This window comes from Manis pentadactyla, chromosome 5 (assembly GCF_030020395.1).
Source record: "Manis pentadactyla isolate mManPen7 chromosome 5, mManPen7.hap1, whole genome shotgun sequence".
NCBI classification, from domain to species: domain Eukaryota; kingdom Metazoa; phylum Chordata; class Mammalia; order Pholidota; family Manidae; genus Manis; species Manis pentadactyla.
In genome coordinates this window covers 151,641,373-151,661,746 of record NC_080023.1, presented here as the reverse complement: position 1 = coordinate 151,661,746, position 20,374 = coordinate 151,641,373, and the positions used below count along the sequence as shown (strand labels likewise).

At 51.3% G+C, this 20,374-nt stretch overlaps 1 protein-coding gene across 8 annotated transcripts in view; it reads left to right on the top strand.

The window, feature by feature from the left end:
* The window catches only part of SNPH (syntaphilin), a 34,648-nt gene that overhangs the window by 10,281 nt on the left and 3,993 nt on the right, over positions 1 to 20,374 (top strand). Inside the window, exons 3-6 of one of the 8 annotated variants that reach the window (XM_036924820.2) lie at positions 11,951 to 11,984; positions 13,720 to 13,816; positions 14,425 to 14,631; positions 17,920 to 18,069. In XM_036924820.2, coding sequence (XP_036780715.2) covers positions 13,767 to 13,816; positions 14,425 to 14,631; positions 17,920 to 18,069 — 407 coding nt within the window. In that variant the 5' untranslated portion in view covers positions 11,951 to 11,984; positions 13,720 to 13,766. Of the gene's footprint in view, positions 1 to 11,950; positions 11,985 to 13,434; positions 13,817 to 14,424; positions 14,632 to 17,919; positions 18,070 to 20,374 lie in introns of those variants that run through there. The other 7 variants (XM_036924822.2, XM_036924819.2, XM_057502829.1 and 4 more) reach the window with 7 other exon arrangements.

Genomic DNA, 20,374 nt, shown 5'->3' with positions numbered 1-20,374 from the left:
TGCATTATCTAATTACATCTTCACTGTTGAAACCCCATTTTACAGATGAGAAAGCTAAAACCCCTGGTCAACTCTCTGCTAAGAACTAGGTTTCCAGCTGGATTCTGCCCTAGGAAAAATCCCCTGCTCTGCACACCACCCCAAGAGGCCCTATGATTATGAAGATCTCTGCCTGCTCCAGGGAAAAGGCAGGCAAGAGGGACACCCGAGAGCCTGTGTCAAAATAGCCCGTGCCGGGGTTTGTCTTACACCATGGGGGAGGCCAGTGTTTGCCAGCAGACGGAAAGATGAGAGATTTTGGCCAACTACAGCCAGAGCCAGTGTTCTCTGTTTTACCTGTCAGGCTCCAGTATGTTTTTCCTGAACAGGATTTCCCCTTGGCCCAAGTCCCCTGTTCTGTGTTCCCAACCTCCTTGTGCATCCCAGTGCCCCAGATTCAGAGCTGGACTAGTCTAGGGTTCGAATCCCAGCACCACCACTGATTTACCTGGGGCCTTGGACAAGTGCCAAATACCCCCTGACCTTAAATCCTCTACCTTTAAAATGAGATTGAACTAGTCCAGAGGTTCCAAACTCTAGTGCTAGGTAGCTAACAAACAATATAGCCCAGGTATAAGAGCAAGAACACTAGTAAGAACACTGGCAAAAAGGAGCCATTTCTCAGCCTCAGCCTGTCATTGCCACACAGGAATGCAGACGCAGAGCTGCAAGATCTTTGGGTTTAAGAAAAGCCAGAAATCTGGATTTTTCAAATGTGGAATCTCTCAATTTATAAATGTTGACTTAAAATATATATACATGCAGGCTAAAGGAAAGTAGTCCACAGGCATAATATGGCCTATCGATCACTAGTTTGGGACCTGTGGAGTCCCAAAGGACCTGCCTCTGAGCACCTTCTGGATTTGACCCACTGGGTCCCTAACTCCTGGTCTACAAATACTGCCGGAGACGGCACTGAGCAGGAGGCCCAGGCCTACAGAGCAGGAAGGTCAGTCTGCTAAGGAGGAGGCAGCCCTAAATTTGGCTTTCCCATACATGCCCTACACAAACACATAGGCCTTAAAAGGCTGTCCTACTGTCTGCCAGGAACTATCCCAGCTGTGGCTTGTCATGTGCTAGGTACTGCACTTGGCAGCTTGACCTGCACAGCCTCACTTTCTTGTTATAACAGCGATGAACCTCACATATGTATAAGGAAATTGGTCCTGAGTGTGACTAGCCTGAGGACACACAACTCCCAGCTGAACTGGGATTTGAATCCAGGGGTGTCTGACTCTACCCCTGGTGCTCTTGCACATTGTCATCTCACCTCCAGGAGGGGCCCTGCTGGTGCTGGTGGCAGTGTTTACTATGTGGAGCCAAGCACACATAGATGAATGCAATTACGTGTGCACGCTTGTGTGTAAACACAACTACACCTATTGTGTGCAAGTCTGTGTGCTGGATAGCTGTGCTTAGTACCATTGATACTTATTATTTGCAATAGTTGCATTTGATAAAGCCTCGGCAAACCCTGAATTAGCGGATACTGCACTTGCTCCAAGGGGAAATACAGGGCGAGGCTCCTGAGAGCTTTGGGTCACAACATTTTCATTCACTGATCGATACATAACCTTGTTTTATGTGTGTTTCTGTTTACAGTTCCCTTCTTTGATGTGTATTGTTGATTCATTCATACTGAACTCATGTCAACAGCACTGTAACTCACACCTCATCCGACACACATGTTTTTGTCCATAAGGCACATCACAGCCTCCCCATACACAGAAACACTGGACAGTGCTTTAGCACTGTGCTTGGGGCCATTTTAAGTAGTAAAATAGCCAGAAAACACAAACTTATTAAAATTTTGAATAGGCTGCAGAAAGGACACTTGCTCACACTATGAGCAGTGAAACCAGGCCACTGTGTTCAACGTCAGCTGGGAACGTGCATATCAGAGAATTCAAATTCATCACTGTTCCGTGCATGTCCATGGAAGAACTGAGAATATTGATTTGGAGATTACAAATAAATTTTAGTAAGTGAATTTACAAATACAGAATCTGCAAATAATGAGAAACAACTGTAGCTGTGTATCTTCATCTTTCTTTGGAGGCAGCTGTCAGGATTTGGAGCTGTTGACCCAACTAACTGGATTTTCTGAGCATGGAGATGTAATTTGGAGGCAGCTGGGGTTGGTTCTGAGTTCTACTCCCAGTGTTCCCACCTACTTGCCACCAGTTGGCCTCTGGAGCCTAAGCTTCCTTAGTGGCAAAGTGGAGGGAACACTCCCTAGCCTACGGGGGATGTAGGGTGAATTAAGAGAATAGATGTGGGGCACCCAGGACAGTGCCCGGCAAGATACTGATTGAACAGCAGCTTTAAAACTGCTGTTTTCATCCTTCCCCTTAAGACACCGTAGAGAGTTTTATTCCAGTCCCTGCTAGATACTGAGGATTCAGAAAGGACTAAAACCCTTCCAGCTCATAATCTAGTAGGGTGACAAGCCCACCTAGACACCATGTGTAAAAAGAACTATAAACTATAAACAGCTACAGAGTTTTTTCAGCCCCTTTTTTGATTTGTTAAGAAGCGCATGCTTACTTGGGTAGTAACATCAACCCAAGTGAGTGCAGACCCACTTATCCAGTCAGCAAATATTTAATGAGGGCCAGTGGTATACTTGGCACCAGTCTAGGCTCTGGGAATTAAATAAAGAACAAAATGAACAAATATCCTTAACCTTCTGGAGCTTATATTCTAGAAACAATAAACAAAATAGATAAACACATAAATATATTAGCTGTTGCTAAGGACTGTGGAGAAAATAAAGCATGAGGAGTGAGGGAGGGAGTGCTGGGGGAGGGAAAGGTACATTTTAGACAAAGTGGTTGAGGAAGGTTCACTGAAAAAGTGACGTTTGAGCAAAGACCAGAAGAGGGACGGAGAACACACTGGGCAGAGATCTGGGAGAACATTCCAGGCACAGGGAACAGCATATGCAAAGGCCCTGCGTGGGACTGTGCAAGGAGGCAGTGTGGCCAGATTAGCATGAATGTGGGGGAGTGGCAGGTGAGGTCAGAGAGAGAAGGGGGTGGGGGCAGGATGCAGGGCTCTGCATCAGCTGAAGGTTGGGCTTTGGCTTCTATTCCAAGATGGGCCCATTGGAAAAGGTTTTGAGCAGAATCACTACATGGTCTGATTCATATTCTAAAGGGATCAGGAGTTCATATTTCAGATGTGCTCATTTTAAAACATTAGATCAAAGTGACAATGTCCTGACATTCTGTTGTTGGGTAGACAATGATTGGTTTGTAAGTTTTTTTTCTTTTTCTTTTTCTTTTTTTTTCTTTTTTTTTTTTTGCCCACAGACCTCAGTAGTTATAAATGATTCTGAAGTCAGGGATTCCTGAGATATAAATTATTACAATATTTCAGATCAAGATTTTGGGCTGGGATAAAGATGTAATAAATATGAATAACATTAAAAGTAAGAATGCATTTAGGTAAATAAATAATTCCTACTGTTCATCAAGTGCTTTCCCCATGCCAGGGTCTTGCTACACATTTAATATGCATTATTGTTGATTATGACCATATTCGTGCACAGAAACTATCATTAGCCCCATTTTACAGAGCAGGAGACCAAGGCTTAGAGAAGTAAAGTGGTGTTCCTATTGTCATAAAAACAGTGGGTGATGGAATTTGGAATGAAAATCCAGGTATATTTGAGCCCAAAGCCATGGTTTCTTTCTGTTGAGTTGGTTGGCTTCTCGACAGAGGGAAAAGCTCATTCTGAGACAAAGGACTTTCGAAATAGGACATAAATGTTTGCAGAGTCTCCCTTTTAAAGCCTTTTAAAATCACATTAATTAAATTACAGGATGGGGCAGCTTCTGCAGAGAGAAGATCAAGAAGCCCCAAAGGAGGGGGCTTATAATTACTCATCGTCCTCCAGGAAGTGTAAGCCATGTTGGGCCCTGTCAAAGGCCCTGGGTCTTAGCGGAGGTGAAAGAATTCAACTTGACACAGGAAATGCCTTTGGAGATCAGCTGGACAGGGATCAGCTGCTGAGGATGGCAGGGAAGCTGGCAGTTGGAGAAAAATGGGGATCTGGGAGGAGAGATGCAGGATGCTGATGTGCATGGCTCCTGGGCTGAAACGGGAATGGTTGGGTGAGCTGGGCTAGTACCTCCATGCGGAGCCTCCAGGAACTTCAAAGAGATAGATGACTCTTGGCTTCCGACAGGAGCAGCATGCCCAGAAGGGTTAGGGGGTTGGAATCAGCTGGCCCACCTTCAGCCTCACGTCCTCTGCTCCTGTAGCTCACGTAGTAGCCTTCGGCATGTCCTCGGTTTTCTGCTTATAGAATGTGGCAGTTGGACTAGACTGTCATGAAATGCCATGCAGGGGGAGAGAGAGGGAGAGGGAGTTCACTGGTTCCTTATTTGGATTCCCAGGAAGATGGAAGCGCTCTGATCTCAGATTGGGTGGAGAGCTCTCTCCATGAAAAGGGGCTGTTGTCCCAGGCAGATCAGACAACATCTCCACATGCCTTTTGCCCTATGGTCCTTTTGTTCCTCGGGTCCTTCACTCTCATGTCAGTGAGGCACAGCCCATGCAGGGAGGAGGTGAGCCCTGCGGGCACTGCCTTTTCCCTCTTAGGTGCTCCTTCCAGGTTCCAGTGGACAGTCCTCTTCCCCTACAGCAAATCCCAAGGAAAAACGTTTCTTTTAGCATTCATTTGAGGAGACCTTTATTTCTCCTAAAGAACTAGTCTGCTTCCTGCTCTTCCTTAACCATGAGAACGAGACTAGGCATAAGTCATTTTACACTGGTGGCCAGAGGAAGCTTGGAGTTGGATCTGAACCTTGTTGCTGCTGCCATGTGTGTGTTTGTGGTCAGGCTGTGGCATTCCCTTCTTCTCTGGGCCTTGATTTCAATGTATATTTTATTACATGTCATTTGAGAGCTGCCTTAAAGTTGGTGGAACTCCTCCTATCTTACCCCTAGACTTTCCTTCCACAACTCCTTTACTCAAAAAGCTACCCTTTGTTCTTATTTCATTGGCCTTTTCTCTGGATTCAAATGGAGGCAGGAGGCGAGCACTGCAGCGCAGAAGTCTCATCACTAGAGTCAGGAGTTGAGCTCCCAGCCCAGGCTCTGTCCCCCACTTGATGAGCAACCTCAGACAAATCACAAACTCTCTGGGTTTGTTTCTCTCTATAAAATGACAGGTTGTGACAAAGTCTACTGAAGATCCTCTCTATTCTAGAATTAAGAGAGTGTTTTAACTTCTCTTGCTACTTGGGGGTAAATGCAGGGATGGTGGTGGGGCCCTGACTCAAGGGTCCTAAGAACCGAGGCAGGGATCTGGAAAAAAGAAAGAAGCCATAGAGACAGAGGCCTCCATCTGCCAGGAGCCACTTGCCAGGCAGCCCCGAGCTGGGGCTGGAACCACAGCCCCTTGGCTTCCCACACCCCACCATGGGTGTCTGTAGAGGGGAAGCCCTGGAGCAGCTGGGGTGGTGGAGGGATGGAAACCGTGTTCCTCCCATGGCCCCCTCACCAGAGAGGAAGCCTGCAGGCATGGCCCTGGAGAGATGCCCCAGGGCACTTGGTCTGACATTGGGTACTAGGAATTTTAGAGTCACCCTCTGGGTGTGCTCTGACTTGCCCTGAGGTAGTGATAAAGCAGGGACAATCTCTGATGAAAGGGAAAGAGAGATTCCCTTCAAGAGGTTCTGGCAGTAATCCCAATTGTTTTAAGAACTTCCTCATGCTTCCATTCATTGCTGTGGCTGGAGCCCGAAGAGACAGGCAGGTCAGGAGCGTGATTCCCACTGAAAGCACAAGGCAGATGAGACTCAAAGAGTTCAAGGGCCCAAGGCTCCAGGAGGCAGAGGTCTCCCATGGTGGGTGGGTAGCAACAACTGTTGGAAGGGTTGACAACAGCGACCCTCAGGGTGAGGGCTTCTCCTCTGCCCACACGGCTGATTCTTGGAGGAACAGGGAGAGACTTCCACTGGTTAGGGAGACGGCACATGAAGAATTTCTTTTTAAGCAGCCTTTCTTACCTACTTACCTCCTGTTTCTGTGGTGTCCTGCTTCTATGGAAGCATGAGAAGCCCAGGATGCAGGGCTGTAACCCCTGGCTCTCCCCCGTGGTCTTAGAGTCTCCCGAGAAAGTGGATTTTTGCTCTCATGGGCAACCTAATAATCCCAGTCCTACTGTATCACAAGACCTTCATGGTGCAGTGGAAACACAGGTACCCATGACCTGGAAGTCCAAGGTGTGACCTTGGCCAGTCTCACAACCTCTGCAAGCTTTCGGTTTCCCATGGGTCAGATGCACTGGTCTCTACCTGGCCTCCCTCCATGGGGAACTTGCGAGGATCAGATGCGGTTGTGGATTTGCAAATGCTTGCAAAGGGGCAGCCTCAGTCTCCTGTCTCCTCCAGGCTGGCCCAGAGTCAGGAGCACCAGGATGTGCCCTGGGCCCAGCCCTGGGCCTGGCCACCTGAAGTCGGGTGGAAGGAGGAGGGCTGCTTCCAGTTCCCGCCCTGAGGCAACTTGCTGAGCCATCCTGGACAATCCCCTACGCCTTTCTGGACCATGCCTGTCCTTTTATAACTGTTCACTTAAAAGATACATTATACAGATTTTTTAAATTTGCTTTTCACCACAATATAATTCACATACTATAAAATTTACCTTTTTAAAATGTACAATCAGGGTGGTGTGATACATTTACAAAGTTGTGTATCCATCACCACTATCTAATTCCAAGCATTTTCCTCATCCATGTCCCTTAACAGCCATTCCCTAGTCCTCCTGCCCCAGCCCTTGGCAGCCACTGATATGCTTTTTATCTCCATGGATCTGCCTACTCTGGACAGATCATACAAATGGAATCATACAATCTACGTTTTTTGTGTGTCTGCCTTCTTTCATTTAGCATAATGTTTTCAAGGCTCATCCATGTTGTAGCATGTATCTGTACTACATTCCTTCGTATGACTAAATGATATTCCATTGTGTGTGTGTATATTTTATTTATCCATTCATTGGACATTGGTGAACATTTAGATTGTTTCTCCTTTTGGCTACTGTGAATAGTGCTGCTATAGACCTTCCTGTACAAGTTTTTGTTTGAACACCTATTTTCTATTCTTTGGAGTATGTAACTACTGGTGAAATTATGGTAATTTTATGTTTAACATTTTTTAAAATTGTAGTCGATATACAATCTTATATTGGTTTCAAGTATACAACAGATTGGTCAACAGTTACCCACATTACATCCTTACCACTGCTTGTGCAGTTACTATCTGTCAACATAGGAAGATGTTACAGAATCACTGGCTATATTCTCCATGCTGTACTACCCTCCTTGTGACCAGCTTATATTGTGATTGAGAATTTTTGTCCCCCTTTATCTCCTCACCCACTCACCCCAACCCCTATCCCATGGTAACCACCAGTCACTTCTCAGTGTCTATGGACTATGCTGTTTTGGTCATTTTTTTTAGATTCCACAAGTGAAATCATGTGCTATTTTTCTTTCTCCACCTGGCTTATTTCATTGAACATAATACCCTTTAGGTCCATCCATGTTGTCGCAAATGGCAGGATTTCTTTTCTTTTTTATGGGTGTGTAATATTCCCTCATGTATATATACCACTTCTTTGTTATCCATTTGTCTGTTGATGGATACCTTGTTTGCTTTCACATCTTGGCTACTGTAAATAATGTGGCAATAAACATAGGAGTACATACATTTTTTTGAATCAGGGATTTGTCTTCTTTGGGTAAATTCCTAACAGTGGAGTTACTGGATCATATGGCATTTCTGTTTTTAGTTTTCTGAGGAACCTCCATACTTCTGTCCACAGTGACTGCACCAGTTTACATTCCCACCAACAGTGCAGGAGGGTTCCCATTTCTGCACATCCTCACCAACACTTGTTATTTCTTATCTTTTGGATAGTGGCCATTCTGACTGAGGTGATACCTCACTGTGGTTTTGATTTGCAGTTCCCTGATGATTAGCGATGGGGATCATCTTCTCATATGCTTATTGGCCATCTGTATTTCTTCTTTGGAGAAATGTCTGTTCAAGTCCTCCACCCATTTTTAAATCAAGTTATTTGGCTTTTTTTATGCTGAGGTGTATGAGTTCTTCATATAATTTGGATGTTAAAACCCCTTATTGGGTAAATCTCTTGCAAATATATTATCCCATAATATAGGATGCCTTTTGTTCTGTTGTCTATGTTTAACTTTTTGAGGAACTGCCACACTGTTTCTACAGTGGCTATGCCATTTTATGTCCCTGCCAGCAACCATGACAGTTCTGAAGTCTCCACCCCTCACCTATACTCACTGTCTGTTCTTGTGACTGTAAACCATCCTAGTCAATGTGAGGGAGGGCCTCATTGTAGAATATATATAGTACGTAGATTTTAAACTGCAAAACCCTCTTGAGAAATCAGCCTTGTTCAGACCTTCCATATGTAGAACAGATACCAAGGAGCCTCTCCAGATGAAAGGGGGAAGTCCACCTGCTCAGCAGCCCCAGAGGCGGATTCTCAGGGAGGTCTGAGGACCACTGGGTTCAATGTGCTCCAAGCTCTGGTATTTTCTAGTCACTGAAGACGTCCTGTGTGGTGGCTGCCTCAGCCTTCAATCCCTTCCCGGTTGCCTCGGAAAGCCCTTGCAGCCTTTGGCCAGGTCATGGGTCTGCCCTGTCACTGTCCTGGGGTTGCCACAGTGTGGAGTCCTGTGGCTCCCATCTGTGGTTCCAGCTCTGAGGGCATCTTGTGCAGGACACGGGAATGGAGCTAGCGAATGCTTCTACTCCCAAGTCCAAGAAGAAATGTCCCAGGTTTCACTGACAGTGCAGAGGACGGCAGTGGCTAATGAGATAGTGAAGCCAGTGGAACATTTACTGGACTCGTCAACCGTGAACAGCCCTGGTAACACTAATCCTTGGAAACCCAGAGTGTGGCTGCTGGAAGCTTCCCGGACCAGACTCCCATCTCCTGATTCTGTCTGCCTTGGCTTTCTAGGAGCACCACGCACTCTGCGGTTTGCCTGGTGGAATGTTCTGTATTCTAGTGTTGCCTTGGCAGAAAGGGCCCCTCCCAAGTTCTGTCCTATTGGTTGTGGGACTCGCTTTCTACAGCTGTCAGAGGCTTGAGTCGCCAGACACAGATTGTTCTGTTCCCTTGGGTTTTAAGATGTCTTTCTTCTTTTGTTGATGGCCAAGTGTTTTCAAAAAAGATAATTTATAGTGCATACAAGGATGTTCACTTAGCCAGAATATTAGATTGACCCAAGTACCTGGTTTCTCCCTCACAACTTGCTAATTGAATAAAATACCATCGTGTCTCTTTGAAGTATGCAGCTTCTTCATTTTACAGAGATGGAAACTGAAACTTGGAAGCCCACGGTTTTGAAGGGGAAGAAAGCATCAATTGGAAACCCATTATCTTGTTCACAGCCCTAGAATCAGAGCACGTTGTGCCCAGAAGTGTCTGAGAGTCCATCTAATCCAATCCCTTAGTCTATCAAATGTGCCTGTTCAAACCATTATGTTACTAACAGTTGTATGTTGGTTGTGTTTATTTTTATGAAATCCCCCAGAGGGTGGTGGTCCCTGCGTTTCAACCCAAGGCATGGCATGCTAAATGGTCAAGACAGTAAGTGACAGGAGAAGTCCCAGGAGGAAAGACCTGCAGGGGCAGAAAGCACGTGATGTGTGCATGATGATGGGGCAGGGAGGTGCCGCAGGCTGGGCAGACAGCCCAAGCGGGGACATGGGCATGACTGACAGGGCTCTCCTGGGGGTCAGCAGGCTGCCGAGGCAGGTTGGAAAGGGTATAGATGAGCAGGCCTGGAATGCCAACATCAAGGTTTACCCAGTTTTCACTTATCTGGGGCCTCTGTAAATTTTGCGGAGGTTCCAGGCCCCCTCCTCCCTTGCTCCTGCTGTGGCCCTGGAACATGCCCTTCTAATTTCATACCTGGAGTTTTTGATAACCTCCTAACTGGTCTCCCTACCTCTCTTCTTGTCCCTTGAAGGTTATAGTCCACAAAGGCCTCCTACCCAGGGGCTTTCTAAACTGCACATTAGATTGTGTCCGTCCCCATTTTAAAGCCCTTCCCTGCAGGCTGAGATCCTGGCTCTGTGGCTCTATGCAGCCCAGCCCTGCCTCATTCTGCAGCCCACCCACACTGTCCTCTGCCCTCCCCAGCCCCCTGGTTTCCTGATCAGCCATGCTGTTGAATTATTCACTGCTTTTGCCCAAGCTTCTTTTTCCTTCCCATTTGCTGTCTCTGCCTGGTAAACTCCTATTCATCCTTCAAAACCCAGTTTAAATTTCTTTTTGGAGTTTTCCCTGATCCTTCTGAGGCCACCATTATACCTTGAATGTGTTTGTTTTGAAGCTCACATTGCATTACAATTACCTACTTTCAAAATACTGACAATTCCTATTTTTGAGTGTGTGTTGTATGACGGGCACTGGACTGAGTTGTGTGTGTGTTACCCCATCCCAGTCACCCCCTGAGTTCATTCTGTCATAGCCCCACTTACAGATGAGGAAGTTACAAGGAGTGGTATGACCTGCCTGGGGCACCAGAGGGTGGCAAAGCGGGGAGCTGAGCCCACATGTTTGACTCTCTCACTGCATCCTTCCATCCCCCATTGCCTGGATCCGGCTGTATCTCCTGGCCCCCCACTGTAGGCCCTGAGGAAATGGGCATATGAGGGACTGATCAAAGGGGCAGGTACAGCAGGGTGTCCACGGTGTGGGCGGCCTGGGGAAATGGAGGAAGGCTGGAGGCAGGGGTGCGGGGCTCACTCTGGAGTTGAGGTGATGAGACTCGCAGCCTAGCTCCCCATGGTGAAGGGTTTCCTCTCCACCTTCCATTCCAAGTGGTGGCCTCTGGCCACCTGGGGACCGGCTGTGGGACTCCAGGCCAAGCAGGTGGCATGGTGACAGATGCCATGGCAACCTGCCTCCTCTCTGGGGCCTGGAGGGGAAGGAGGACCTGAGAGGGCATGGAGTGTACACCAAGGCCTCCGAGTAAGATCCCGGAGAGGTGGCTCCCTTTGGGTGGCTTCTGCCCTCCCATGGGGGACCCCGTCTGCAAGGCCCTGTCCCAGCAGGGGAAATGCCACTTCCACCTCTGGACCAGATGAATGGCTGGCTCTGGCCTCCCAGGAGACCGTCGGCTCCATCTGAGTACAAATGCAGTCCCCTTCCTACCCCTGGGGCCAGAGAGGAAGGAAGGGGGAGCCCAAGGGGAGGGGGGTGTGGGGTTGCCAAGCAAGGTAGGAGCAGAGACAGTGGGGACAAAGCCCTCATTGTGCCAAGGCCACATGCAGCTCCAAGGCAAACCGGGCATCTTGCCTGCCTCCCACCACCTAGGCCTCGACCTTGAACTGGACTTTCCTAGCTCCTTAGCAACACTCACCCAGCTGGCTTGCCCTGTCCTGGGGTCTGAGTCCTGCCTTTGCTCAGAAGTCCTCCCAAAGTCACAGCCTCCTCTTTGCATCCTCCCAAAAGCAAGAAAGGAGGGAGTGAGGCTGGGTGTGGTGGTGGGGTAGGTGGCCAGTGAAGCCCCACTGACTGGGGCTAGAAGCCAGGATCTGGTCAGACCTGTAGCTGTGCAACCTTGGGCCTAAATGTGGTAACAAATCCTATCTTGAAGGATCGCTATCTGAAGTAAAGGGCTAAGGCACACAAAAGCATTCAGCTGTTGCCTGGCCACAGAAGGGTTCAGTCAATGACAGGATCCTGGAAGCTCCGCCCACCCACAGGGAGGATCGTCACCCCCACAGCTGCTCCTGGTCAAGGCCCTCCCATGCCTGGGAGGTGGTAAGCCACTGGAGGCCTTCCTGGCAAGTGTGAGGGAGCGCCACTGTCTGCCCAGCCCTGCGTGTGGTTCCTCCCCCAGGGCCAGCGCTACAGTTCCAGGAGGCCCTGCCTGGGTGAGTGGGGCATGACAGGCGAGACATGTCACCAAGCTGGGGTGAGCAGCTCAGGTGACAGGCATGGTGTTGGCAGCTCCTGCACCCGGCACCCGACACCTCCAGACACAGACAATGCTGGCTGTGTCCAGGCCCTCCAGGGGAACAGGCTGCATTCTGTGTCACAGCCAGGAAACAGGCCACCTGAGCAGCGCCTTTGTCCACTCAGGAGGCAGCCCCGCACTGGTCAGGACGACCAGGCTCCCCCGGGACCCTGGTATGGGAAGGGTGGTGCCCTCAGCCAGGGACTCCAGGCTGCGTAACCCAGCCCCTCAGCATCTGGGGTTGGCCCTGGTTCAGAGGGTGGCCCTGCCACACATTGAGGGTGTGACTTGGGCAAGTCCCTTCCCTCTAGGAGGCTCAGATTCCTCATCTGTAAGGGGACTGATCCCAGCACTTCCTCATAGGATGGTTGGGAGGAGTCGATGGTGTAATGTATGTAACGTGCTTGGTGCAGGGTCTGGCACAGAGTGGGGCTTGGTCAAGTGTCCTGTACCCCAGGCTACTGTCCTTAGTCCCTGCTCTGAACATGGGAGAAGAGAACTGGGGTCCTGGTGTGGGCAGGCGACTAGCATGTTGGCTGCAAAGAGCCCTGGCCCCTCCACCCCAGACTCAGGGCGCTCTGGACTGATGCCAGTCCCCACAACAGCTAACACCCAGCCCCACTTGGAGTCTCTCCCTTCCTTAAACTCCTGAAGAGCTGCCCTTGGACCTCAAGCTCCTACCCAGGAAAGGGGCCTAGGGACTTCCTGGCAGAAACCAGAGAGCCTGAGTCCCCCTACCCACTTGTCAAGAGGACCAAGGAGACATCTCTGCAGGCACAGTCCCTTCCTACCAGAGCCAGCCCACTGAGACATCCCCAGGGGAGGGGTTCTGCTCGCACTGTCCCCTTCCTTTCTGCTTTGGGCCTGTACCATGAGCTCCTGGTGCATACCAAAATCAGCACTCACGATTGCATGGAGGGGTGTGGGCGTGCCTGCGTGCAGCACATGTGTGGGAGGGCCCAGCTGCATGTCCCGTGTCATAGGCAGGCCCCCTGAGCATGTTCACTGAGACCTGTGTGGCATGTCTTGGAATAATAGCAGGGACATGGTACCTTTTGTGTTCATATGTATCCATATGTCTTTCTACACGTGTGCTGGTATGTTGGTCTGTCTTGTCTCCCCTATAGACAGAAGCCATGTGCCAACGGGCGCTCTGGGAAGGTGACGTCAAGACTAGCCCAGCCTAATTCGGGGTTCCTGGTCCTGCTCCAGGAGTCCTCCAGCCTGCATCCCCACCGAGGAGGGAGGATTGGCCAGCACGGGGGTGGGGGCCTAGGGGTCAGGGGTCAGGAGACCTGGCTCATAGCGTAGAGGACTCAGTGCCGCTCTGGGGTCAGGAGGCACCACCCTGAAGTTCGAGTGGCCTTGGCTCTCTCCACACTCACGCGTCTGGAGAACACAGGGGTGGGCCCCTGATATCTGGCCACCCCTGAGGCTCTGACAGTCGTGACTTTAAGTCAGGTGGCAAGAGCCTGCTAAATTCACTGGAGGCAGCTGCGGCCAGAGCCTGCCCACCAGGCCCTTGCTCAGTCCGGGGGTGTCCTGCTGAAGGGTGAGAGGAGAAGCCATGCCAGGCGGCGGCCCCAACGAGAGGATGACGTGGCCCGGCCCGGCCCTCCCCACGGCCTCCCCAACGCGCCCTCTCTCCTCAGCCCCGGGGACACCAACCATCCCGCCCCTCACCCGGACCCGCAGCCTCATGGCCATGTCCCTGCCGGGCAGTAGACGGGCCTCTGCTGGATCCCGCAGGTGAGTCTCCCTTGCCCAGAACCTCGGCCTCTGGGCGCAGGAGCGAGGAGGGCCTCTGTCCTCACTCGGCCACCAACTTGCAGGATGTCTGAGCAAGTCGTTTCCCCCATTTGCCCAACATTAAAATGGGCTTGCTAACCCTGGCCTCCTCCTGGGACCATTCAAGGGCTCAAATGACACGAGGTATGAAAGTGTCCTGAAGAACTGACTGCTGGGTTCGCACCCTCAGCGAGACTGTTGGTTGGTCGTCACAGTTACTGGAGCGCGGTCTCCGCGCAGGCCCATCTGGCCTCCCTGGCCTTTCCTGTCCCTGCGCCCTCCGCCTGGCCCTGCTCCCGCCTGCCCCATTCTTTCCCACCTCCATCTCAGTCCGGGCACGCAGGGACCTCCTCCCTGGACATAGGGGACCCTGGAAGTTGTAAACCCTTGGTAAGGGCAGATGAGACCCCAGCCTTAGCCCCCAGCCCTGCCCAGCCTCTGTTCTTGTTTTGGGGAGCCGGGAGGACTGGCCTCCTGGTTTTCCATCTTGATTTGCACTGTCTGTTCTGTCGCCCTGTCTGTGTGTCCCCCTCTCCCCTCTGCTTCTCTCCCTGGTGGTGACCCCAAAGTGGGGGCCCTTTGGGCCGCAGTGGCCTGGCGGTGTTTGCCCAGTGTCCGCAGCTGCCCACCAACCAGAACGAGCCCCTGCCCCTTCTCCCTGCCTCCAGGCGCACCTCTCCCCCCGTGAGCATGCGGGATGCCTACGGCACCTCTTCTCTCAGCAGCAGCAGCAACTCGGGCTCCTGCAAGGGCAGTGACAGCAGCCCCACCCCCAGGTAACGGCCCTTCTCTGCGGCCTGGTCTGCCCAGCTGGCTAGAACCTGGGTGCCCTGGGGCTGGCGGGAGGGGGTGTTCCCACTATCCTGACCAGCACACTCACTGGCTGTGTGACCTAGAGCAGCTCACTCCTCTCTGAGCCTCAATTCCTGTCTGTAAGGCAGCTATGGAAACACCCTACTGCACAGAAGCAAAGGGAGCAGCTTACACAAGCTCGGGGTGATGCTTCAGAGCCAGGCCCAGAGGCAGGCGTCTCCCCAGAGTACCAGGGGCCTAATTCCCATCTTCCTGCTCCAGCACCCATGAGGTGCAGCTTTTGTCCTCGTCATTAGAGGATGGCTCCTACACCACCAGGCTTCAGGCTGCTTCAGGTCCAGGAAGGAAGAGGCAGAAAGGCCAAAATCTCCTCCCCCAGCCAGAGGTTCATGTTTTCTGAGAAACTTCCCCAGGAAATTCTGTCCACCCTTTGCTGGCTGGAACTGGGTGATGTGACTGAGTCTGGCTGCAGGGCCAGGTAACACAGTGGAATTAGTGTTTCCCCCAGTACAGCACCACCCCAAACAAAGATGGAGTTCTGTTGGGGAAAAGGCAAGAATGAGCATTAGGAGGCTACTTTCAGTGTCTGTTACCTTGCTCCTCCAAGGGAACCCTTGGACAGCGGCAAAGGGGGAGCTGGCTTGGAAAGTGAAGGGTGTTAAAATGCAGTATATGCCAGTCTGTAATCTCAGGGAAGGCGGAAAGAAATTTGAAAAGTAGGACCAGTTGGGGAGGCAGGTTAAGGGAAGCTGTGGGTCCTCAAAGACCAAGAAGTAAGAGCTGTAATGGGCACATATCCTGCCTCTCAGCATCGAAATACAGGTGCAGTCAGGGGAGCACAGGCTTGGGATTCTGTCATTTCCCAGCCCTGAGTCTCCGTTCCCTTATCTATGGGATGGAGCTAACAACTGGACCCTTCAGTGAGCTGGTATCTGCAGGTGGCTGGTAACTGGTAACTGCCATCGCTAGGACTTTGGTCCAACTTAAAAGTTCTGGGCAAGGGAGTGCCCGGAGACTCTGACCAGCAGCTCCCGTGGCCAGAGCACCTCCCGGGAAGGCTACTCTTGTCCCTTCCTGCAGAGGTGTCACTTGTGTGAAGTAACGTCCAGATCACGCTAAGGCATCAGTTCTCAGAGTTTTCTACCATGACGTGCATGACAGGTGACACAGGTGTGCAGGACTCATGGCCCAGCATCCTGGCAGAAACCCCACCCTGGAAGACAGAGACATCCGTGAGATTAATATATTTCTTACATTTTAAAAAGTATTCAATTGGCAACTTTCATACTTTTTCATTAGTAGCAGATTTTTGCAACATGTATCATAACTGCACCCACAGGGGTTGTCCCGACCCCAAGACTGGCAGCTGCTTCCCTGGAAGGGTCTCGTTGCCCACCATGAGTGTTTGGCCTCAGCTCTGGCCTTCTGGCAAATAGCCAGGCATTCCAAGGCACAAATAGCCGAGAGACATGAAGTATAGTATATTTTTCTTCTCAGTTAAATATGTTTTTTCCACAAAGATGGAGCTAGTGACTAAAAATATATGAGTGTTAAATGTTATATTGGGAAAAACACTCAGGAAAGCAAATGGAAAACGTGGAAATAGATACCTCCTCTCCCCCCCTCAATTCTTACTAGTTTAATCCTCGTTCTTCCACCCCTGGGCATGGGGGAAAGACCACTTTTTACTCACCACATATCTGTGTCCATCTAGCCTTGTGGAGCACCAGGTTGTCTACAGGACTAGTGTGGGGGCCTCAGGGCCATCTGAGGTCCATAGCCCTGGCTGGCTGGCTTCTCTTTTGGAGGGAGATTTCTCAGAGCCCACCAGTGGGGGAATCCACCAGCTCCCAGCCCATGCCACTCCTCTGCCCCTTGCCGTGCAGAAAACAGGCCAGGGTATGCTTTGAATTGAGTTAAACCCAGGGACCGTGAGTTGAGTAGATAGAAGAGAATCGTTTCTTCTTCTCTCCACTTCTGTTGACACCTGCTCTTCAACAGTTCACAATTTACAAATACTTTTCCTTCAGTAAACATTAGGCAGCTTCCACAAAGCTTTTAAAACTGCTGCTAACTTGGCTGCTTCAGCAAATGGGCCTCGCCAGGGTCCGTCTTTTCCAGGCCCTAAAATATCATTGCCCTCTCCTAAACCTGTGAGTCCCCATCCCCTAAAGGGCAGAGTTGGATGGCAGCATGGCCTCGCCAAGTTGCACAAGAACATGCCCAGGTTAAGCCAAGATCCAAGCAGGTTTCCCTATGAATAGAACAACTAGCAGGCAGGAAGCTGTGAATGGAGGTCTGTTGGTGGAACTGGGGTGCTGTCCTTCCCTGGGTGAAAACTGCTTCTACTGGTTGGGAATTTCTCCACCTTTGTGCTGGCGGCACCAGGGTGTGCTTGCCACACACGCACATCTCTGCCTCCCGGTGCTGGGAGCACTGCATGCCCAGCCTGGTACCACCTCTGGTGCAGCTGTTAACCGGTCAGTGCCCAGAACCAAGGGTGCTCACACATGTGACTGGAAAGGGTCTGCATGCATTTGCATGAACACGTGCATGGGCTAGTGTGCTAGTACCTGTGGGTGCCCGTGAGGGCAGCAGGAAGATGGTGGGGATGCACAGGTGCAGGCTGGGTACACATACGCAGGCGTGCAGGCACACGGACTGGGAATCGGTGTACTCTGATGTGCATTCCAGGAAGTAAGCATGTGGGCGGATCCTACAAACCCATGTATATGTGAGGATGGGTGAGGAGGGTGTCAGAGTGTCAGCCATGCCTGCATACACATGTCTGCTCCCCCTGGTCCCCCTCCTGGTCCTACAGACCAGGCTCTGAGAGCTCTCAGCTCTGTGTGGGAGTTCCTCCACGCACCCTCCAGCCCCCAAACTCATTTCCTAGGTTGGGGAGTAGACACCAGAGTTCTGAGATATACCACTGGACTGGACTGATGGAGATGGTGTCGGTAGAGTAACCCTCCTGGGGCCAGCCTTGTGCACATGCTCTGCAATATGCCTAACTAGAGAAGCCTTGAGCGCCCCACTGTGGTCATCACTCAGAAGAGCTTTAATAAAACTGCTTTCCAGAGTGTTCTCATGCCCACACAGGCCCTGTGAGGGCAGCTGGCAGGGAGCCACCGGTAGCCATGGGACCCAGATGGTTAAGCTGGTGTCCCTTGCGCCCTGGAAGCATAGTGCTGTGTTTGCCCAGCCTCTTCCTCCCTCCCTCCCTTCTTGATGGCCAACGTCTCCTACAGGCGCTCCATGAAGTACACACTGTGCAGTGACAACCATGGCATCAAGCCCCCAACTCCTGAGCAGTACCTGACCCCACTGCAGCAGAAGGAGGTGTGCATCCGTCACTTGAAGGCCCGGCTGAAGGACACACAGGACCGGCTCCAGGACCGGTGAGCGGATGGCCAGGGACATCCCTGGGCAGCCCTGGGGACACACCACCCACTTCATACTGACAAACTAGGACCCTGGGGCACTCTGGGAGGAAGAAATGGCTGAGGGCTTCCCAGCACCCAGCCCACCCTCTCCTCTCCAGCAAAGCCCCATTTGAGCCCCTTTCCAGAGCCCCCACCCTTCCCTTCTCCCCTCAGCTTGGGGCCAGGCAGGGAGCAGTTTCACCTGATGGCCTGTCAGGCCCCCACCCGCATGGCAGTGCTCACCCCATCTTAGCCCGGCAGCCCCTTTTGGCCACTTCTTATACCCTGACACCTTTCTACCTGGGAAGTGGGAGCACACGGCAGTCTTCCTGGCTAACCTTCTCTGTGGGGGAGGTTGGCCTCCTTGGCTTCCGCCTAGGGAGTCACCAGAGAGCTCTGGGCCCACCAGCTCCTTCCTCAGCTATTCATAGATGACGTAAGAGCATGAGAAACCTTTTGCAGAGCTCCTCCCCAGCCCAGGGTCTCATAGGAGCCCCCACAGGCCTGTCTGAGATCATTCTGCAAACTTGAGAGCCAGTCCTGACCCTCTGAGCCTCCACCTGTCCAGGCCGGTGACGTCACCTTCATGACCACAGCTTCAGGGCTGCCCTCTGACCTCTTCATCACCTTAACCATCTCCCCTAGACTGTGTCAATTCAAAGCCACCTGTGAGGTGGACAAGGTGCGGTGCGGGGCACTGCAGGGCAGGGCAGGCCACCATGACCGTGTCTTCCTTTATCTTTTCTTTTCTTAACTATAACAGCCTTATTGAGGTGTAATACTCATACCATACAATTCTCTTAGCTGGAGCATATAATTCAACGATTTTTAGGCTATTCACAGAATTGTGCAACTATCGCCACTACCTAATCCCAGAATGTTGTCATCACCCCAAAAAGAAGCCCCATTCCTAGGGGCCATCCTGCTCCAAACTCCCCAGTCCCTGGCAACCACTAATCTTCCTGTCTCTGTAGATTTGTCTTTCTGGAAATTGCATATAAATGGAAGCATAAATATGCTTCGTACTCCTTGCTGAGAGCTCTGCCAAGTAGCCCATCCAGTTTGGATTTGTTGTGGTTTTGAATTGCGGGAAGTTACAGGTGGCATTCTGTGGGCCTCCGAGACTTGGAGCTAGGATATCTATTTTTATTTCCCCATATCTCCTGAGTGATGCCCTGGCTCTGCTCGGCCATGTGCAGCAGACAACCCATCTCCCTTCCTCTCTCAGAGTGGCTGTCTGCCCTGTGTGGTTTGGACAGGATGCCCTGTGGTGGCCGTGCCTACCCCTCAATCCCCGGCGTCTCTGCCTGTTACTCTTGCAGGAAGCAGAGGCAGTTCTTCCCCTGCTACGTTGTCCCACGCTGCACTCCCCATGCGTTCGCTGAGGCCTGCTCTCCCACGGTAGCCTACCTCCTGCTCCTTAGAGAAGCTTTTATCCCTGGTACTTTTGTCCGCTGTGTCCCCACTTCCTGAGATGCCCCCCCCCATCTGCTTGCCTGGCAAACTCTTGCTTCAAGACTCATTCGGGTGTAATGTCCTAGCCAAGGTGAGAAGCCATAGCTCCTTGGGGTCCTGCCCGCTCCAAGGAGAGAGGGACAAGGACCAGCTAAGTGGAGGGGCCCAGTTCCTTCCTGCAGACTCACTCTCCCTCCCAGGGCTTGGCATTGGCGAGGGAGACCCCCTAGAGTGAGCCTCCCACCCGGAGGCAGGTAGAACAGGCATCCCACACCTGTTGGTACGTGTGTTAGTGCCACTCTGAGCAGCTCCGGCTCCCTGCTGCCATCCCACTGCCTGTGCTGAGGGGTGTTCTGTTGGACAGTTGTCCCTTTCCAGATGATACCATAGCTGACCTTCGTGGCCACGGCAGCCCCTCAGCCCAGCCCCTTCAGCATTTTGGGGAGATTCTTGGCCCCCCCTACTTCCTGAAATGAATTTCCAATCTAACTGAAAAGTACATGGTGCTTGACCTGAGACAGGCCCTCTGCGGGACTCATAAACCGAACATGACGGGCAAACTATTTGGATTTATCCCCACGAATGCTGGGCTGACTGGCTGCATGCGGCCACATCCCTGAGAAGCGTGCTGGCCAAGGAATGCACGAGGCACAGTCTGGTGAATGATTTTCCTCCTTTCTCACTGCTTTTACCTCATCCCATCCAGGCTCACCCTGGTTTAACCTCTGGACTTGATAGAAGATTTTTCTAGCTCGTCTCCCTGCCCTAGAGCCCCCAGATTCAGGTATTTTTAAAAGCCTGAGAGTTTCTGGACGAGAGTCTTCCA